Source organism: Typopeltis vanoorti, chromosome 5, assembly GCF_054136105.1.
Source record: "Typopeltis vanoorti isolate ZY-2024b chromosome 5, IOZ_Tvanoo_1.0, whole genome shotgun sequence".
In the NCBI taxonomy this organism is placed as follows: Eukaryota; Metazoa; Arthropoda; class Arachnida; order Uropygi; family Thelyphonidae; genus Typopeltis; species Typopeltis vanoorti.
In genome coordinates, this window is record NC_143553.1 from 26650494 (window position 1) to 26670509 (window position 20016).

At 37.0% G+C, this 20016-nt stretch overlaps 1 protein-coding gene across 1 annotated transcript in view; it reads left to right on the plus strand.

The window, feature by feature from the left end:
• Window positions 1–20016, plus strand: part of PAPLA1 (Phosphatidic Acid Phospholipase A1) — a 316868-nt gene that overhangs the window by 150841 nt on the left and 146011 nt on the right. Inside the window, exons 9-10 of the mRNA XM_090392296.1 lie at window positions 5541–5746; window positions 19102–19197. Of these exons, the coding sequence (XP_090248422.1) occupies window positions 5541–5746; window positions 19102–19197 (302 nt within the window). The remainder of the gene's footprint in view (window positions 1–5540; window positions 5747–19101; window positions 19198–20016) is intronic.

The following is a 20016-nucleotide window of genomic DNA, read 5'->3' on the forward strand; positions in this document are numbered from 1 at the left end:
TTTATTATTATGTTACACCTCCAGTGAGTCCAAAGACTCATCGAGGGAGAGTGTACCAACAGCATCGAATGATTGATCCCTTCCGACTACTAACCGCGCTCAAACTTGCTTAACTTTTTGTGAGTCATTAGTAGCAGAGGCTCTACCAATCGAACAACTTTTGCTGGCACACCATGATCACACTTCTAACTAAGCTACAATCTTTGCTTTGTTTATTGAAACCAAATAGCAGCCTTGAGGTTCCTGGGTGTTCAGCCTTTGTGTGATTGCAGTATCCCATATTACAGACAAAAAAAAAATAATCCATAGAACCACTACTCTATAGAGAGGAATGTGTGACACATATCACGTATGGAAGATCCAGTGCCGCAGTTCTATCCAATTATACTACTGTCCAAATAACAAATCAATCTACCAGATACCTAATAAAATGGGACACATCGGAGATTTTGTTATTATGATGTAAAATCTCTCATGTGCCCCATTTTATGGGTGTTCGGTAGATTGATTGTTATTTGGACAGAAATGAAATAAAGATAGAATCAACAGAAGTAATGCTTAATCCCAATTATATGAATATAAACCTTAGCTGCAACTTTATTAGTCTGTTATACAATTGTAATTCAGCTATGGCATAAAGGAAACCATGCACACTTTCAGATATGTCAGCAGATCTGGAATAGTTTTAAACAGTGTCGATCTTTTTTTAGATTATTATCAGTTTCTGCATTTTTAATGTTTGTATTTCTTTGAATCTTTCTTTCTGTATATTTCTATCTGATGAAATCCTTGATATAAAGATGAAACTACTTGTGACATTAAATTAATAAAAATAGTTAATTTTTCTTCCATATAAATTAGTCATATATTTATTAGCAGTATGTGGGTGGATGAGCATGTATGTTTATATTTTATCATGCTATATCATTTTTGTTTGGTGGAATTATCATTAAATTCCTAAATAAAATCATTAATTCCTAATTATCACCAGGAATTAATGATTGTGTTTATATATGTGATATGTTACATATACATTATTATTATGGGCTACTCCAAGGAGTCCTCAGACTCCGAGAATCAAAGGAGGCCCTAAACTTCATACCACGAACTATCTAACATTTGGGTAGTATCTGTCATACTTTGCTAACTCATTCATAGCCATGGCACCCACAACAGACTCTGGCAACCTATTCCATTCATTCACTACTCTCCAAGCAAAAAACCTAGTTCTTAACACCCTTGCTTACACTCTTACTCAGTTTCCATGGAAGCACCTTGTTCTCGTACTACCAGACCTGTTCTGAAAAATTTCCTCTGAATTAATCTTGTAAAAACCCTTCAGTAATTCAACCTGTTCTCATAAGGTTCATTCCATAGAACTGCTACCATCTAGAATCACTCGCCTCTGGATCCTCTCCACCTCCTCATCACCAAGAAACCCTGGTGCCTAGATCTATGTGCAGTAGTCAAGATGGGGTCTTATCAAGTAAGATAAAGAGGAAGAATAACCTGCTTGTCTCTGCTTGTGAAAGTGTTATTCAGTATGCAAGTAATCTGATGAGCTGCTCTAGCCACTTTTGCTATGTGCCCCTGAACTTTAACTCCCTATTCACTAACACTCCCAAGTCTCTGGCTTAATCCATTTCCTGGAGTACAGTTCCACCAATATGGTATACAGCTGGTAGTCTTCTCATCCCAAAATGCATAACCTTTCACTTTGCTACCTTAAACTGACATCCGTTCTCCTTTGCCCAGTCTCCCAGTCTATCCAAATCATCATGCAAAATTTTGACATCATATGTATAAACTAATGCTCTACCCAACTTTACATCATTGGCAAATAACTGAATAGTTCTTCTCAGATCCTTTCCTATATCATTAATGTACAAATTAAACAGTAGCAGTCCAAGAATAGAACCCTGTGGCATGCCACTAGTCACAGGCCTTCTTTTGGACTCTACACCTGAATAAACTACTCTCTGATATCTCTCCATCAATCATCCTGTGCTCCATCTCACCAACCCTATATCCATCCCCATCATGTGCTGTAGTTTACTGATTAGAATTCCATGTGGTATCCTGTCAAAGGCCTTTGCAAAGTCCAACAGTATCATTGTAAGCCCATTACCCTTTATCCAACTCAGCTGCCACTATATTAAAAAAACATGAGCAAGTTACTGAGGCATGACCTTCACAAAATCATGCCCCCTCCATACAGTATCCCATTTCCATCCATCCATTCCTGTATTTTGCTCTTGACCAACTTCTCCAATACTTTGACAACAACTCCTGACATGCTGATCGGTCGGTAATTTGCTACATCAGTTTTGGAGTCTCCTTTATACAATGGAACTATTTTCCTTTCTTTACATCCCCTCTGGAACAACCCAGAGCTGAGACTTATAATAAAGAATATGGTCAAGGGCACTGACATTTCTCTCACTGCTTCACATAAAACTCTAGCTGGTATACTATCCAATCCCACAGCTGTATTCACATTAAGGTTCTGTAATATGCTATGTACCTCCATTTCATTTACTTCATTTCCCATATAAGCCTTTGGCTCTCTCATTCCTGCAGTATCCCCACCTAGATGATATACTCTTGCAGAGTGTTCACTTAGTAATTCTATTATTTTGACTGATTCAGTTACCTCCCTACCATCAGCATTCATTAAAATCATTCTGCCATATACATTCTTTCTTTTACTTGCAGCATAATCAAACGAACTATTTGGGATTATCTTTAGCCTCTATTGCTAACTTCCTTTCATACTCTGCTTTTTCCTTTCTTACCACACTAGTTACCCTTCTGGCCTGTGTCTTGTACTGTTCATGTGCCTGCAGGTCACCTTTCTCCTTAAATTCTCTCCACTGTTTCTTTTTTTTTGCAGCTCCAGCTTAATGATGACATTCATCCATTTAACTCCCACTTGATTTACTTTCCTGACTCTAGGTATGCAGAGTACCATTACCTCTCTCAAACACTCCTTGACCACTTCCCATGCACTATCAACATCCAGCCCTTGCAATTTTACATGCCAGGGCACCTGGCATGTAAAACTGCAATCTAAACAATCTCCTAAGCTTGCCATACTTACCAGCCCTGTAATTCCATATGTACCCCATCTTAGCAGAAAATTACACATGTTTGGCAACCTCCCAGGTCTATACAATATGATCACTCTCACCAATTGGTGGCAACGTGGTCATGTTCATTATAGACAAATTCTGAGATGCAATTACTAGATCGAGCACTCTTGAACCCCTAGTATATTCCATCACATCCTGTCTCAGGTAATCTCTTAGTAACTACATAAAATCCATTTCCTTCCTCCATGTGGCCTCTCCTCCTTCCATTCTGTGTTCCCATAGTTAAAATTCCTCATAATAATTACCTGTCCTCCACTCATTGAGTCTATTTGCTGATGCATACTATCTCCATCATCTTTTCCATCCCCTGGTCTATAGCAGCATCCAACTGTATATTTTGTTCTGCTGGCCTCAATCTCACACCAGGTAGCCTCAAATATGCTATTTTCACTGGCCTGCAGTTGAAATTTTACTCTCTTTGGTTGCATTTCATTGTCTATCATCAATAACACTCCCCCCCCCCATTCTTTTCTCTCTATCCTCCCTAAACACACTGATACCCTTCACATTCTGTCCCACTATGTCATCTTCTGTTAACCTTGTGTTTGACTAATGCCAATAACCTTTGGCCTGGATAAACTAACCAATACCAAAAATTTTTCCTGTTTGTTCCAAATGCTCCCTGTATTAGTGTACATAAAGTGCAAAAGCTCCTTCGGCCCACCTTTATCCTGATGCTTTATACTAATTATCCCATTCTGGTTTGTTACCAGTGGTACTAACTTATGCCTATTATTCACATTCTTACACTCAATTGCCTCACTGATGTCTGCATATTCACTCAACAGCTCCCAAATTTGTAGTTTCTATTGTGCACATCCACTTTCACTTCATTCAACAACACTTTTTCCAGTCTCTAAACACCAATTCCATTCAGATGCAAACTATTCTTCTTGTATAAGTCCTTTCACCCATCAAACTCACCCCACACATCCACAAATTCCACACCACTCCTCCTGCATAACCTATGCATTGAGTCATTCGATATTATAGCCCTCCTTCTCAGCTCTACTTTGTCATACTGTGGCAACAGATTCACTACCTTAACTCTCTTTCTCTTTTCTTTTGCCACTTCCAGTAATTCGTTCATGTCCTCTCTCATGCCATATGTTTTTCCTTTCAAATCAATAATGCAATCAGGAGTGGGTAAAAATGGGTGTAAAAAATATATATATATATATAATATCAGACCATTGAAACCCTCAATCAAAAAAACTAATAAAGGCAAAGACAATGGTTCTTGGTAAGAGTTTGTGCATTTTGCATGTAGTACCAAGCCAGCTCATGCTGAAGATTTGTAATTTTTTTTGATCAGTTTTGAAACTTTTAAAGTTTCAAAGGCAAATGATATTTACTTATTTGACTATAAATCTACCATCATCACTTACACTAACAGCATCTGCTACCCACTGCCACACTAATATTTTTTGTCTGTAAATTGCATGTATTCTTAAGGCTGATTTGTCTGTATGCGAGATGACAAACCTGAGTTTCCAAGAATAAAAACCCAGCTACCTCCATATGAGATTGACTAACTCACCTTCAATTGAAAAAAATCATATACAGATTCCTCTCGTCATGACAAGAATCAAACTTGGGCCTTTTCTAATCAAAGGGCTCAACATACCATTGTTCTTCTAATTGTGCTATGGAGGTAGTTGACATTTCATATATATTTTTTGTGAAAGATTGGAAACCTATTATTATGTTGATCTTCTCGGTAAAATAAGTGTAATTAAACCATGCTTATAAGACCAAATATGAAACTTTTTCAAGCCACTTCAGGAAATTCATCTAATATAAATTTATAATGCACAAAGTGCAAATCAAATTCTAATCTTGGCATTAATATTACAAATATAAGTAGATCATGTTTATTTGTACAAATATAAAATCTTTAATTATGCATAACATTACTATTGTAAGTTTATAATCAGTTTTTATATGAATGACTGTGCTTATGCATATGTCTTACAGAATAAATCTAAATTTCCTTTATAAAATATGTAACTTGTGATCTTGATAAAGTAAATAGCCATCTGCATGGTTATACCCTTTCCCACTCTATGAAACTACAATCCAGTCCCAAGAGTTATAGGTTTGGATTTTTTATAGGTATTTCAAAAACTTGAGTGTCTCATTTAGGTGTTTATGCTGTGTTATGGCTCAAAATATTTCATTTCAAACAAAAACTGGATTTTCTTTTTTTCGGAGGTTTAATGAATGTTGGAATTTCATTAATTTAAGAATTCATCTGGATTTGAATTCCTTCAATGAAGGTTTGACCATATGTACCTGTAAATTATACAAATAGCCTAATACCATAATACATGTAAATTATCTAGTCTTATTTGTATGTTTATTTTTGGTATATATATCCTTTTGTAGGTTCATTAATTTTGTTTGATATGCTGGCTCATCAGAAAACTGATGAATTATCAAAAGATAACATAGAAGACATTGATGAAATAGTCATGAAGGCAGAAGATGAAGAAATAAAGACAGTTTCATGTATACAAGATCTTTTGAAATCTTTAAATTTGGAAAGTTATCTTAAAAATTTTGAAGATCAGAGGATCGATTTACAAACGCTTGTGAGTATTTTAGTTAAATTATTCTTCATGTTTGCATGTGGAACAGATGTTGAAATCTTTTTTTAACTGTTGATTAGATTAGCATGTTATTTTTTCCCTTGACTACATCTGACAATACTGATCTGGGTTAGAAGCAATTCAACTTACTAATAATGAGTGATTATTATTATTATTATTAACATCAGATCTCCATGGGGTCAGACTCATCATGGGAGGTACACACTATTGCACATAATGCTTATCCAACTGTGCTTTAAACTGATTCAATGTGTCTACATCCACAACACACTCAGGCAATGCATTCCACTCACCATGGCAAAGAAGCTACTCCTCTGCTCACACCCTCCTTATACAGTTTCCAGTAATGGCCTCTTGTTTTACCCCTCCCCATTCTATGAAAAATCTCTTCCATGTCGACTCAATAACAACCCCTGACTAGCTTATATGTCTCAATCATATCTTTCCCCTCTTCCTCCTATTCACGAGACTCTGCAACTTACATTTTCTTAATGTGTCCTCGTGCTCCACATTCCAAAGACCATTGACCACCTTTGTGAATCTTCTCTGGACCCTTTCGAATACATCCTCATCACCATGAAAACCTGGTGACCAAATCTATGCACAATAATCCATATTAGACTTGATCAAGGCATTATACAGTGGCATCATAACCTCTCTATTTCTGCATGTCTGGGTCCTCCGCATCATTGCCATTATCCGATGTGAAATCTTCACAACTTGTTCAATGTGGCCCCTGAAGTTCAGGGCCTTGCCACCATCACTCCTAGATCTCTTCTCTCCTCTTCCTTTAAAGTTTTCCCACCAAGTGTATACTTTGCATCCCAGCATTGCTTACCAAATCTCAAGACCTTACCCTTTGCAACATTGAACTGATAGTTCCACTTACCTACCCATTCCTGCAATCTGTTCAGGTCCTCTTGTAAGGCCATAACATCTGCTTGACTCTGCATTGCTCTCCCCAATTTTGCATCATCTGCAAACAGCTGCATATCACTAGTTAAACCCATCTCAATATCATTAACATACAAAATGAATAACAATGGCCCCAAAAACTGACCTTTTCAGCACACCACTAGTGACCTTTCTCTTTAGGGATACTGCACCCCATATACCTCTTTTTGGTTCTTTATCCTGGATGTATTTTTTGTGTTATTTTCTCCTGACCAAAGTAGTTTATTCTCTCTATCCAAAATATTGGGTTCCACACTAGCAGGGGATGCTGTAAACATCATGGCGGGAGAGAGAGAGAGAGAGTCTAGGCGATCCTTGATATGTGTTATGCAGATAGAAATTTTGTTCAGCAGTTTGTATACAGTTCTGATTGCGTGTTGTTTAGGGAACCCAGTTTATCTGTTGTGCCTTTGATGTATATTAAAGATATAGTGTATGAGCAGACTGGTTTGGGGGGATGGGGGTTTGTTGTTGTTTTTAAAGAGTTCAATCAGTTTTTTGTATTGATTTTGTTGGAAAGATTTGAGTAGAACCTGTTATTCCAGGTGCAGTGCTTGTCCTGAGGATGAAATTCACTCCTCCCTGGAGGCTAAGATTTTGGAAATTCCCAGCTTCTGGGCAGGATGGTGGTGTGAAGTGGCATGTAGGTATGTGTGTGGACTTATGGTAAACTGAACATATGAGGGACCCTTGAATTCTGACCATTAGAATTTTAGTTTTCTGTGTGCTGCAAATATATTAGCAGGTGTGTGTGTGTGTATTAGCTCAAACACACTAAATGATAGTAGAAAGAATTTGAAAGTTTTTTTTTTTTTATCAAAATCAATAATAAAATCGTCAGACCTATTTTTGTTAGGCCAAAAAAGAAAAGGAACTGTCCTTTTCTCTAGTTTTATGATGATATAATCTTTTTGGGTGCCCATTCGAAAGAACTGAAAAAATCTACCATACTTCGATATATTTACTATATATTGATATAGTAAATAAATGTTTGCATTTTCTTATTCAAAACAACACAGATACCTTTGTTTAGTTGAAATGCTTTCATTTTAAGTAAATGTAGGGATCTTAAAATTAAAATTGTAAGCTCAGTTGTTTTAGCAACCTAAATGTTCATGCATCTCTTAATTGTATTTGAACTTGAAAACCAAAGGAGACAAAAATAGTTGCTAGGAACTTTATTCAGTTGTAGTTGAATTAATTTTCAGATTACACACACACACACACACACATAATCCAAGTCCTGTTTTGCATTTGTGAAGTTTGTGTCATGTGCCACAAAACATCGCAAAATGTTAATGTTTGCTTCATTGTTGGTAAGTGAGGTTTTGTTGCACAAAGATAAAATTAATTTTTTTTTTTTTCAAAAGGTCTGCATTCAAGTTCAAATATTCTTTTTGAATATCAACAAAGCCACTGGGCATGAATAAAGATAGTTTATTTCCAAATTAAAGCGGTATTCTGGCACCATATATCAAATAGCTAAAGGATAATAAACATTGTCAGTAATGATAAAATAAAATCAATAATAATTAAAGATTAGTTGGTGTCGCTTAAGGGTCAAAACCAAATAACTGGGAGGAGACCTCTACATTGCCTTTCAGGAATGCAAAGAACCTACTGGGTCTTCTGACCTAATGTTCAATCCTCACCTTCATGTGGTGTCCCATTAGTAGATATCCATTGGGTACTGAACAAAAAAGGATGAGCTGGCAATTTGATGGTACAACACAATGAGATTTCATGCTGGCTGGAATGTCACCTGGTTAAACAGGGCCCTTTATGTCAGGGGGAACCATGGCAAACAGTGAAAAGTCAGCTACTGGAACAGGCTTCAACTTAACATCTAGAAGAAGAAGAAAACTCAATATAAGAAGAACTGAAAACATAAACTATCAATAGCAGGAGTATTAATGGAAAGAAATCAAACTCGCAGAAGAATTGGAAAATTACATAGTGGACATTATTGGCATTACTGAGACAAATGAGACAAAAACAGGTGAGATCTTATAAATAAGTATGTGATATTATATTCAGGCAATAATGATCAAGGAAAGAAAGGAGTGGGTGATAACATTTAACACCAAACATGAAGACAAACTTCTTGATTGGAAGACAGTTTCAAGTAGTGATATCAGTAAACTTCCAAATGGGGAAATGGTCAATGAAGCTTGTGCTTATGGTCCCATAGAAGGTTCTTCTAAGGAAGAAGTTGAGGAATTTTTTGAATCTTTAGAACAGACAGCTGCTGTAAAGAAAATGGAAAAATGTGGTCCTTGTTGGGGATCTAAACAGCAGAGTAGGAAATAAATACAACCAGGCATATAGGTATGTTTTGAGAAAGTCGGAGAAAAAGGCAAGGCTAATAATAATGGTAAGTGTTTGCTGGATTTCTGCTCAGCATATGGACTAGTCATTACTAATGGCATGTTCCAACATAATTATTATTATTATTATTACGGGCAACTCCAGGGAGTCATTAGACTCATCAAGGGAGGCCCTAAATCATATTCATCACAGCTATTCTACATTCATACAGTATCCATCATACCTCGCCTTAAACTCATTCACTGTCACATCATCCACCACAGACTCTGGGAGTGCATTCCACTCATTCACCACTCTACAAGTAAAGAACCCAGCTCTAACACCTTTACTAACCACACTTTTACCCAGTTTCCATGGATGTCTCCTAGTCCTCCCACAACCAGCCCTGTTCTCAAAAATATCTTCTGAATTAATTTTATAGAAACCCTTCAGTAATTTGAATGTCTCAATCCTTTATATCATGCTTCCCCTAAGAATGCTAGGGAACTACAAAAATGTGCAGCAACTCGAGAACTTCAACTTCTTAAAATTGGAAGAATTTTAAGCACTCCGGGTTGCATGTAGTTTTTGCACTGTTTCTGCAGTGTGGCAAGACTTTGAAGCCCTCGTCCATGGAGGCAAAAGAAGACAGCAGAACGCCTATCAACCAATTTTTGCAACCCACAAATCCTCACCCTGTTCTCATAAGGTTCATTACATAGACCTGCTATCATCTTGGTCACTCGCCTCTGGATCCTCTCCACCTCCTCCCCATCAAGAAGGAACCTAGGTGACCAAATCTGGGCACAGTAGTCGAGATGAGGTCTTATCGAGGCTCGATACAGAGGAACAATAACCTGCTTGTCTCTGCTTATCAACGTATTCTTCAGCAACCAAGTGATTTGATGAGCTGATTTGGCCACTTTTGCAATGTGCCCCCTAAACCTCAACTCCTTAACCACCAACACTCCCAAATCTCGTGCCTTATCAATTTCCTGGAGTACAGTTCCATCAATGTAGTAATCTGCTTCTAATCTTTTCACCCCAAAATGTATAACCTTACATTTTGCCACATTAAATTGACATCCATTCACCTTAGCCCAGACCTCCAATCTATCCAAATCATCTTGCAAAATTTTGACTTCATCTGCATTCACTATTGCCCTACCCAACTTTGCATCATCTGCAAACAAATGAACTGTTCCTCTCAGATCCTTTCCTATATCGTTAATGAACAAATTAAACAGCAGTGGTCCAAGAACAGATCCTTGTGGCACACCACTAGTCACAGGCTGTCTTGTGGATTCTACTCCTGAATAAACCACTCTCTGATATCTCTCTGTCAACCACCCTCCTATCCATCTCACCAACCCTATATCCATCCCCATATGCTGCAATTTACTGATTAGAATTCCATGTGGTATCCTGTCAAAGGCCTTAGCAAGGTCCAGTAGAATCACTGTAAACCCATTACCCTTATCCAGTTCAGCTGTCAGTGTGTTATAATACGTGAGCAAGTTACTGAGGCATGACCTATCCTTCACAAAACCATGCTGTCCCTGATACAGCATCCCATTTTCTTCTATCCAATCTTGTATTTTCCTCTTGACTATTTTCTCTAAGATCTTGATAATGATTCCTGTTATGCTGATTGGCCGGTAATTTTCAACAGCAGCCTTGGAACCACCTTAATGCAGCGGAACTATTTTCCCCTCTTTCCACCCTCTTGGGACTGACCCCGACCCGAGGCTCAAATTAAACAAAATGGTCAAGGGCACTGACAATTCTTTAGCCGCTTCACGTACGACACGAGCTGGTATACCATCCAATCCCCACAGATGTGTTGACATTGAGGTTCTGTAATAGACTAGTTACCTCTACTTCATTCATCACAATTCCAGTATAAGCTGTTGGTTCTTCCATTCCTGCAATGTCACCACCTGGATGATATACTCTTGCAAAGTGCTTGCTCAGTAATTCCACTATATCGACTGATTCGGTTATCTCCCTACCCTCAGCATTTTTTAAGATCATTCTACCATGAACATTTTTCCTTTTACTTGCAACATATTGAAAAAACTGTTTGGGATTCTCTTTAGCCTGCATGGCCAATTTTCTTTCGTAATCCGCTTTTGCTTTTCTTACCACCCTTGTTACCATCCTGGCCTGAGCTTTATACTGTTCCTGCACCTGCTGGTCACCTTTCTCCTTAAATTCCCTCCACAATTGTTTCTTTTTTGCAGCTCAAGCTTAATAGTGTTATTCATCCATTTAACCCCTACTTGGTTTATTATTCGGACTCTTGGTATACAGTCAACTATTGCCTCCTGCAAACACTTCTTAACCACCTCCCATGCACTATCAACATCCAGCCCTTGCAGTTTTACATGCCATGGCACTGAACCAAGCACACGCCTAAGCTTGTCATACTTACCAGCCTTGTAATTCCACATGTTCCCTGTCTTAATTTAAATTCCACTCCTTTAGCCACCTCCCAAGTCATGACCTTATGGTCACTCTCACCAGTTGGTGGCAACATGGTCATGTTCGTTACAGCCACATTCTCAGTTGCAATTACTAGGTCAAGCACTCTCTGCCCCCTGGTATTTTCCACTACATGCTGCTGCAGATAGTTGTCCCTTAATAACTGCATAAAATCCAATTCCTTCCTCCCATGTGCCCTTTCCTCTTTCCAGTCAATGTTACCATAATTGAAATCACCCATAATAATTACCCTTCTTCCACTCATTTCTTCTATTTGCCTATGCATACTATCCCCACCATCGATTCCATCACCTGGTCTATAGCAGCACCCAATTGTATATTTTGTTCTGCTAGATTCTATCTCACACCAAACAGCCTCAAATGTGCTCTTTTCTCTATCCTGCAGTTCAACGTCTATACTCCTTGGCTGCAACTCATCAGCTATCATCAATACCCCCCCCCCCCCCCTTTTTATTCACCCTGTCACTCCTGAACACGCTATACCCATCGCATTCAATCCCACTAGCTTTATCATCTTCTGTCAGCCATGTTTCACTAATACCAACACCCTGTGGTCTGGAAGTGCCAACCAAGGCCAAAAACTTTTCCTTCTTGTTCCTAATACTCCTGGCACTTTTGCACATAATGATGTGCAAAAGTTCATGCGGAGAGAAGACAAAAGAAAAAAAGAGAACCCTCATTGACTCCATCATTGTTGATAGTGATATCTTCATGCTGGTTCAGAATACAAGAGTGTACAGAGGATTTGAAACTGAAAGTGGTTATCATAAGTTTTAAGTAGGATAAAAATAAATATCACATTAAAAAGAACAGTATGTTAGAAACTTTTAAAAAGAATTAAAGTTGAATAGTTTTTACAGGTAAGCTACAATCTTGACTATACAAATATTTTTGAAGAAAAAGTGAAATAGTAGGAAAACAAGAACCAAACCTTGGAGTCTCAGTGGCAAATTTTGAAAAAGACATTGATTCAGCCTAGGGAATATGTATGAAGTTGCTTGCAAGAATAGAAAAATAAGAACCCCATGGTGGTCACAAGAAGTTAAAAAAGCAGTCCTGGAAAAGAAAAAGAAAACATACTAAATTCCTAGCAAATGAATCTGCAGATTTCCTAAAAGAATGCAGAGAAAAATGTAAGAGAGCTAAGCTGTGTGTTAAAATAGTAGCTAAACAAAATTCATGTTAAGACTTTGGTAAGAATATAGAAAATAAATATCAGGAAAATTTCAAAATGTTCTAGAAGCTATTGAAACTGAAGCATGAAAACTGAAGATAATGATATCCTAGATGTCTAGAGTAATTCCTTTGAGAGACTATTAAACGAAAGAAGCAGTAACAGAACTGTCCTAGAAAATTTTCAAGAGTACATATCAATACTTAGGTAGACAAAGCCACCAAAAACTTGAAATGTGGATAGGTAGCCTAAGTAGATGATATTCAACCAGATTTTCATAAATATGGAGGTATAAAAGTTTTGCATTCGTTGCACTGCATAATTCACTGGGATTTGTCAGAAGATCAAATTCCAAATGATCGGAGTAGAGCTCTCGTAGTTCCCATCTATGAAAAAGGGAATAAAACTGAATGCTAGAATTACAGAGGAATTTCTCTACTAAGTGAAAGTAAGATTTATAGAGAGACACTTGAAAAGAGGGTGAGAAAGATTGTGGAAGAGAAGTTTGGAGAAGAGCAAGCTATGTTTAGGCCAGATAGAGTTTGTATAGATCAGATTTTCACTTTACAAGTAGTTCAGAAATTGTGGAAATATGACAGTGATCTGTACTTGAGGTTTCTAGATCTGGAAAAGACATATGGCAAGGTGCCCAGAGAAAAGCTTTTCAAAACACTACAGTTATATTGGATAAATTAACAATTATACACAGCAATACATAGTCTATATTTAAGTTATAAGTCAGCAGTTAGAATTGAAGGAAATAGAGGAAGATGGTTTGATATAAAATCAGGGGTAAGACAATAATGTGCATCATCTCCACTGTTATTCATATCTACACTGCTCAAAACAGTTAGGGGATATTGTAGTTTCTGTCAGATGATTATAAATTTCTGCAAATAATTATAACTATTGGGTATTTTATACACGGGGTGCTTAAGGGTCAAAGCTGTATAACTGAGAGGAGACCTCCACATAGCCTTTAAAGGAATGCAGAGAACCGACCAGGGTTTCTGACCTAATGTCCAATCCTCACCTTCTCGTGGTGCACCCTGTTGGGTATCTATATGGATACTGAACGAACGAGGATGGGCTGGCAATTTGGGATTTAGCTGACCAAATTGTATTCTTATTGGCTTAAACCAATACACAAAATGATGGTACAGCATGACAAAATTTCATGCCGGCTGGGGCGTTGCCCTGTTAAACAAGGTCCCCCGTTGCTTTCACCAGGGAACCAGGATGAACAGTGAAAAGTCAGCTACTGGAACAAATCTGAAAACACATCCCAACTCAACATCACCAGAGTTAAAGATCGGTACTATCAACATAAGAAGCCTGAATGGCAAAGAAATGGAGCTAGCTGAGGAATTAGATAAGTACCAGATCGACATAATAGGGGTGACTGAAACAAAAAAGACAAAAATTGGTGAGATCTTTCTGAGCAATAAATGTAAAATGTTATATTCAGGAAATGACAATCAAGTAAAAGAATGAGTAGCCATAGTATTCAACACAAAATACGAGGCTAATCTTCTTGAATGGCAGGCAATCTCAAGTAGAGTAATGTGGCCAAATATGAGCATGGGGAACTGGACAATGAGACTTATTTGTGCCTATGGTCCCACAGAAGGTTCTACTAAGGTAGAAGTGGAGGAATTTTTTGAGGCTTTAGAAAAAGCAACTGACACAATGAAAAAGGAAAAGTTGGTCCTTGTTGGGGATCTAAATAGCAGAGTAGGAAATGATTGTGAGACATACAAAAATATTTTGGGAAAATTTGGAGAAAAGAGCAAAGCTAATAATAATGGCAAATATCTGTTGGATTTCTGCTCAGGACATGGACTGGTTATTACTAACACTATGTTCGAACATAAAAATGTGTACAAATTCACATGGAGAGAAGAGGAAAGGAATAAGAAAAGTCTCATTGACTATGTTATTGTTGATAGTGATGTTTTCTCCCTGGTGCAGGACACCAGAGTGTACAGAGGATTTGAAATTGGAAGCGATCATTATTTAGTCTTGAGCAGGATAAAATTGAATTTCATATTGAAAAGAATAACATGTAAGTAAGTTTTAAAGCGAATAAAAGTTGAGCAGCTCTCAGATGTGAGCTGTAGACTAAAATACACAAAGATTATTGAAGAAAAAATAAAAGAGTTTGAGAACAGGAACCAAACCTTGGAGATTCAGTGGCAAGTCTTGAAGAAAACCCTGATTGATTCAGCCAGAGAGGCATGTGGTGAGGTTGTTTGCAAGGATAGAAAAATCAGAACTCCATGGTGGACACAGGAAGTTAAAGAGGCAGTGAAGGAAAAGAAGAAAGCATATCAAAAGTTCCTGGCAAATAAGTCAGCTTTTGCTCTTAGACAATACAGAGGCAAATGCAAGAAAGCTAAACAATGTGTAAAACTAGCTAAACAAAAGTCAAGGGAGGACTTTGGCAGTAACATAGAAAATAAATATCAAGAAGGTGGCAAAATATTCTGGAGGTGGTTGAAGAAGCTTAGGAATGTAGGAAAGAGTGCTGTAAAAGGAGTTAGAGATGATGAAGGTGACATGAAAACAGGAGAAAAAGATATCCTTGAAGTATGGAGTAATTACTTTGAAAAACTGCTAAATGAAACAAGCAGTAAGACAGCACAGTGGTAAAATACACCGACCAGGCATGCAGTCAGGAATACATATCCATACTTGAAGTAGAAAAAGCCATCAAAGGCTTGAAATGTGGAAAGGCAGCAGGAGTAGATGATATTCAACCAGAAATGCCTAAGTATGGTGGTATAAAAGTCTTACAGTGGCTGCACTACATAGTTCAGAAGGCTTGGACAGAGGGACAAATTCCAGATGATTGTAGTAGAGCTCTCATAGTACCCATATATAAAAAGGGAAATAAAACTGAATGTGAGAATTACAGAAGTATTTCGCTACTGAGTGTTCCTGGTAATATTTATGCAAGTATACTTGAGGAACGGTTGAGAAGAATTGTGGAAGATAAGCTTGGTGAAGAACAAGCTGGGTTTAGGATCAGATCTTTACTTTTCGACAAATAGCTGAGAAATAATGAGAATATAACAAAGATCTGTATTTAAGTTTTGTCGATCTGGAAAAGGCATATGACAAGGTATCAAGAAAGAAGCTATTCAATATGCTACAGTTATATGGTGTCAATGGGGCATTATATCGAGCAGTACTTAGTCTTTATTTGAGTTGTAAGTCAGCAGTTAGAATTGAAGGAAGTACAGGAAGATGGTTTAATGTTAAATCTGGTGTGAGACAAGGATGTACATTATCCCCTCTGTTATTCATTATCTATATGGATCACATTATGAAGGAAAGTGGTATTAAACATGATATCAAAATTGAAGATGTTAATGTCAGCTCTTTGCTTTATGTGGATGGTGTTATACTTCTAAATAAATTCGCTACAAGTCTGCAAGATTCCTGACTAAATTGAATAACTGTTGTAATAGATATGGTATGAAGGTCAGCAATAAAAAGACAATGAAAATGGGCAGAATCATTGAAAATGTCAACTGCATTGTGAACGGAGAACTTGCGGAACAAGTAAAACATTTCAGCTACTTAGGCACGATTTTTAGTGAAGATGGTAAAATAAATATGGAAATACACAACAGATTCAACAAAGCTGATATGATAGGAAGTCAATTGAATAAATTCATATGGAATAAGAGAGAAATTAGTTAGAACACTAAATTAGCTGTATAGTCTTCAAACCAGTTTTAACTTATGGATCTGAGAGCTGGGTCAGAAGTAAAACACTTGACCAAAGACTAAAAACTGAGAGTCCTGAGAAAGATTATAGGCATGAACAGATGGCATTAATGGTAATATCATATTAAAAACGATTATATTCGGAAAGAACTTGACATTGTCAGCATCCAGGAATGCGTTAGCACAGCTAATCTCAGGTGGTATGGTCACTTAAACAGAATGGGCGAGGAAAGATTAGCAAAACAAGTGTTCTCTGCCAGGCTGGTAGGAATACGACCCAGAAGAAGACCAAAATATAGGTGGATTGATATGGTACCAAGTGCCTTAGACGATAGAAATATAAGATCTGTTAATGTTGGAGTCTTGACAAATAACAGATTGATTTGGAGGAAAATTGTAGATAGGAAGTTAGTAATGATGTAAATTTTTCATGTAGTACTATCATATCCTGTATATCCCTTGAGGGTACATGGCAGGAATTTGATGATGATGGGTATTTTATACATAAATAAATATTTCTTACTTATCGATAGGGTGTAATCGATGAGATGTTGTTTAACTAATCGATATTTATTACAAATTTAACAAATTATACATTTTAACGTGAAATAATTTTAACAAGAATAGCCAAGAATGCTTTCGTTAATTTTTAATAGGGGATATGGTCTCAATTAACAGCAAAACAGCAGTATATCTTGATTGCATGGACCGGATAAGATGATCAAACAGTTCTTGTGGGATATTTCCATACTCTTCTGTGAGAGAAATTTCGAGCTTTTGAAGCGATCATGGTGGCACCAGTTGAGCAGAAATAAGCCTACCTAAAGCATCCCAGGCATGTTTAATTGGATTATAGTCTTATGAACTGGCAAGCCAGTCCATTTGTTCATTACCTTCTTCCTCGAACCACTCTTGTACCAAATTTGCACAGTGTGGACGAGCTTTGTCATTCATAAAACTGAATTCTTGGCCAATTGCAGCAGGATATGGATGAACTATAGGTTCCAAAAATTCATCGCGATGCCTTTGGTCTGTTAAGGAACTGTTTCTGATAAAATGGAGATCAGTATGGCCACCTATACTTATTCCAGCCCATTCCATCAAACTCCCACTTGATGTTGGGGTCTTTCACAAACAAACTGGATTATTTCTTGTTCCACTTTCACAGCATATCGAGATGTGTCGGTTATCTGGTTGCAGACCAAACTTGGACTCATCACTTAAAAGTACACGAGCCCAATCCTCATTTGTTCAATTGCGGTGTTCCTGTGCCCAAATTCTTCAGGCTCTTTTGTGATTTGCAGTAAGTGGAATGCAAACCATTGGTCTTCAAGCATATAAACCTATGGCATAAAGATGATTTTGAACATTTCCTGTCTCCAGAAAGCGATTCCAAAGTCACGAAATTACATTTGAGATACACGACACGCTTGAGCGAAAACTTGCTGCATTTGTCCAGCTTCTAATTGATCAATGGCTCTCCAAGCCATGGATTCCGGGATGTCATGTTGCTCTGCCATTTTTAACAAAATAATGGGTGGTAGGTGACAGAAGTTTACAATTGAAGTGATAATTATGCACTGTGGAAGTAAGCGCAACAAGCCACACTTTTATACCCCCCACATGCTAATATGGCTAAGACACGTTTCAGCAAGTCTTAACATGATTTTGTATGCAGTTGTGTGTTCTACACTGTTGTATATTAAGAATATTTTAAACTAAATGTGTTACATTTGTAAATTATTTTTATAACTTTATAATTTACAAGAAAACGAAAATATTTCCTAATTGTTTTGAGCAGTATATATGGATCACATTACGAAAGAAAGTAGCATTAGGCCTAATATTAGAATAATTGAAGATGTCAAACTTAGTTCTTTGTTCTATCCAGGATGATGTTATACTCCTAAACACATCTAGTGTAAGTCTCCAGGATTCTCTGACTAATTTGAAGAACTGTAACAAATTTGACATGAAAATCAGCAATAAAACACCAACATGACTTGACAGCATCAAGCAAACTGATAACTGTGAGTTTATGTGGAACTTAATTGTTAAGTTTATCCACCTTTCTTAGTCAATGCAAATGCAAATAGATAATTTTGTCACCCACATTGCATCTTTCTGCAAGCACTTGGCATGTTAATTTGTATCTGATGTATTGCTAGCACTTAATTGATTTTCATCACTGGTAGTCATCGTCAAATGACTCAGTGACCTAATACAAAGTTTTTGAAACCATCTTGGTCTGTGTGCTCTTTACAGCATTTTCTCTGAATACTGTGAATATCTTTTTTTTTTAGTATAAACTGATTGTAGGTGATAGGTGATTGGTTTCCATGCTAAATTAAGCAATAAGTAAATATGCATACATAACTCTAATAACTGTAATTGAAGTAACTACTTTTGAAGTTTATAATTTTAAATTACTTTCCCAGTTTACCAGACCACACCTCATTCTTGCTGGGTATCAACTGACTCAGCATAACTTGTACTCTCAAATTGCACTGATGGATAATTTACCTCTATAACGACTTCTGCATAACTGTCAAGATATTAACTTTGCATAAACTGTATAATTTTTATTTGTTCATCATATGTTGGATTTTTTTTAAAGACTTTGTTTTTTAATTAGTTTATTTCATTTGAAATAATTTACCAGGACATGTGTACAGAACAGGACCTGAAAGAAATTAATATACCAGTAGGACCCAGTAAAAAAATTCTTTCTTTCCTTCAGGAACTGAAACTTAGAACAGTAAGTTCACTAGACTTTTAGAATCAGTATCAAATTATATCTTAATTTTCTATTTTAAAAAACTACAAACTATTTAAAATTATTTAGCATATATAATGAGAAAATATTAGTATACTACAGTATGTGACACTGACCTTCTGCAGTTTTGGCAAGAAAGAGGTTCAGCTATATGGAATAATCTAATGTTATGATTTGGTATCGGTGGATCAGTGTTCAGATATGGTAGATGTTAACTGTTGTTCACTATAATCATATCCACAGCCTGTTGGTTGGAAGATGAGTACATTAACCACAGCTTAACATACGAGGGTAGTCTTAAAAGTTCTCGGCCTCGACTATAGATGGCAACACTATCGGGGAGATTTTTTTTTTTCTAAATTGGTACATCTGTAATAAGCATCTACGTAAAATTGCAATTCATTCTATCAAGTAGTTTGTTTTATACAGCTGCCCGAATGGATAAAATTGAGTATTGTGCTGTTATAAAATTCTTCGTAAAAGTTTACAAAGAATGGGCACTCTTCTCCTTCATTTTCGACAATTAAGAAATGGGCTGCCAAGTTTAAACATGGCCGTACCAGCCTTGAAGATGATCCACGTGAAGGACATCCAAAAAATGTAACAACACCAGAAATCATTCATGAAGTGCACGATATGGTATTGGATGACCGCCGAGTCAAAGTGCATGAAATTGCTGAGACTATAGGCATTTCAAAAGAACGTGTAGTATATATTTTGCATGAAGAATTGCAAATGAAAAAGCTTTGCCCAAGATGGGTGCAACACCTGCTCACACCAGATCAAAAACACACTCGCATG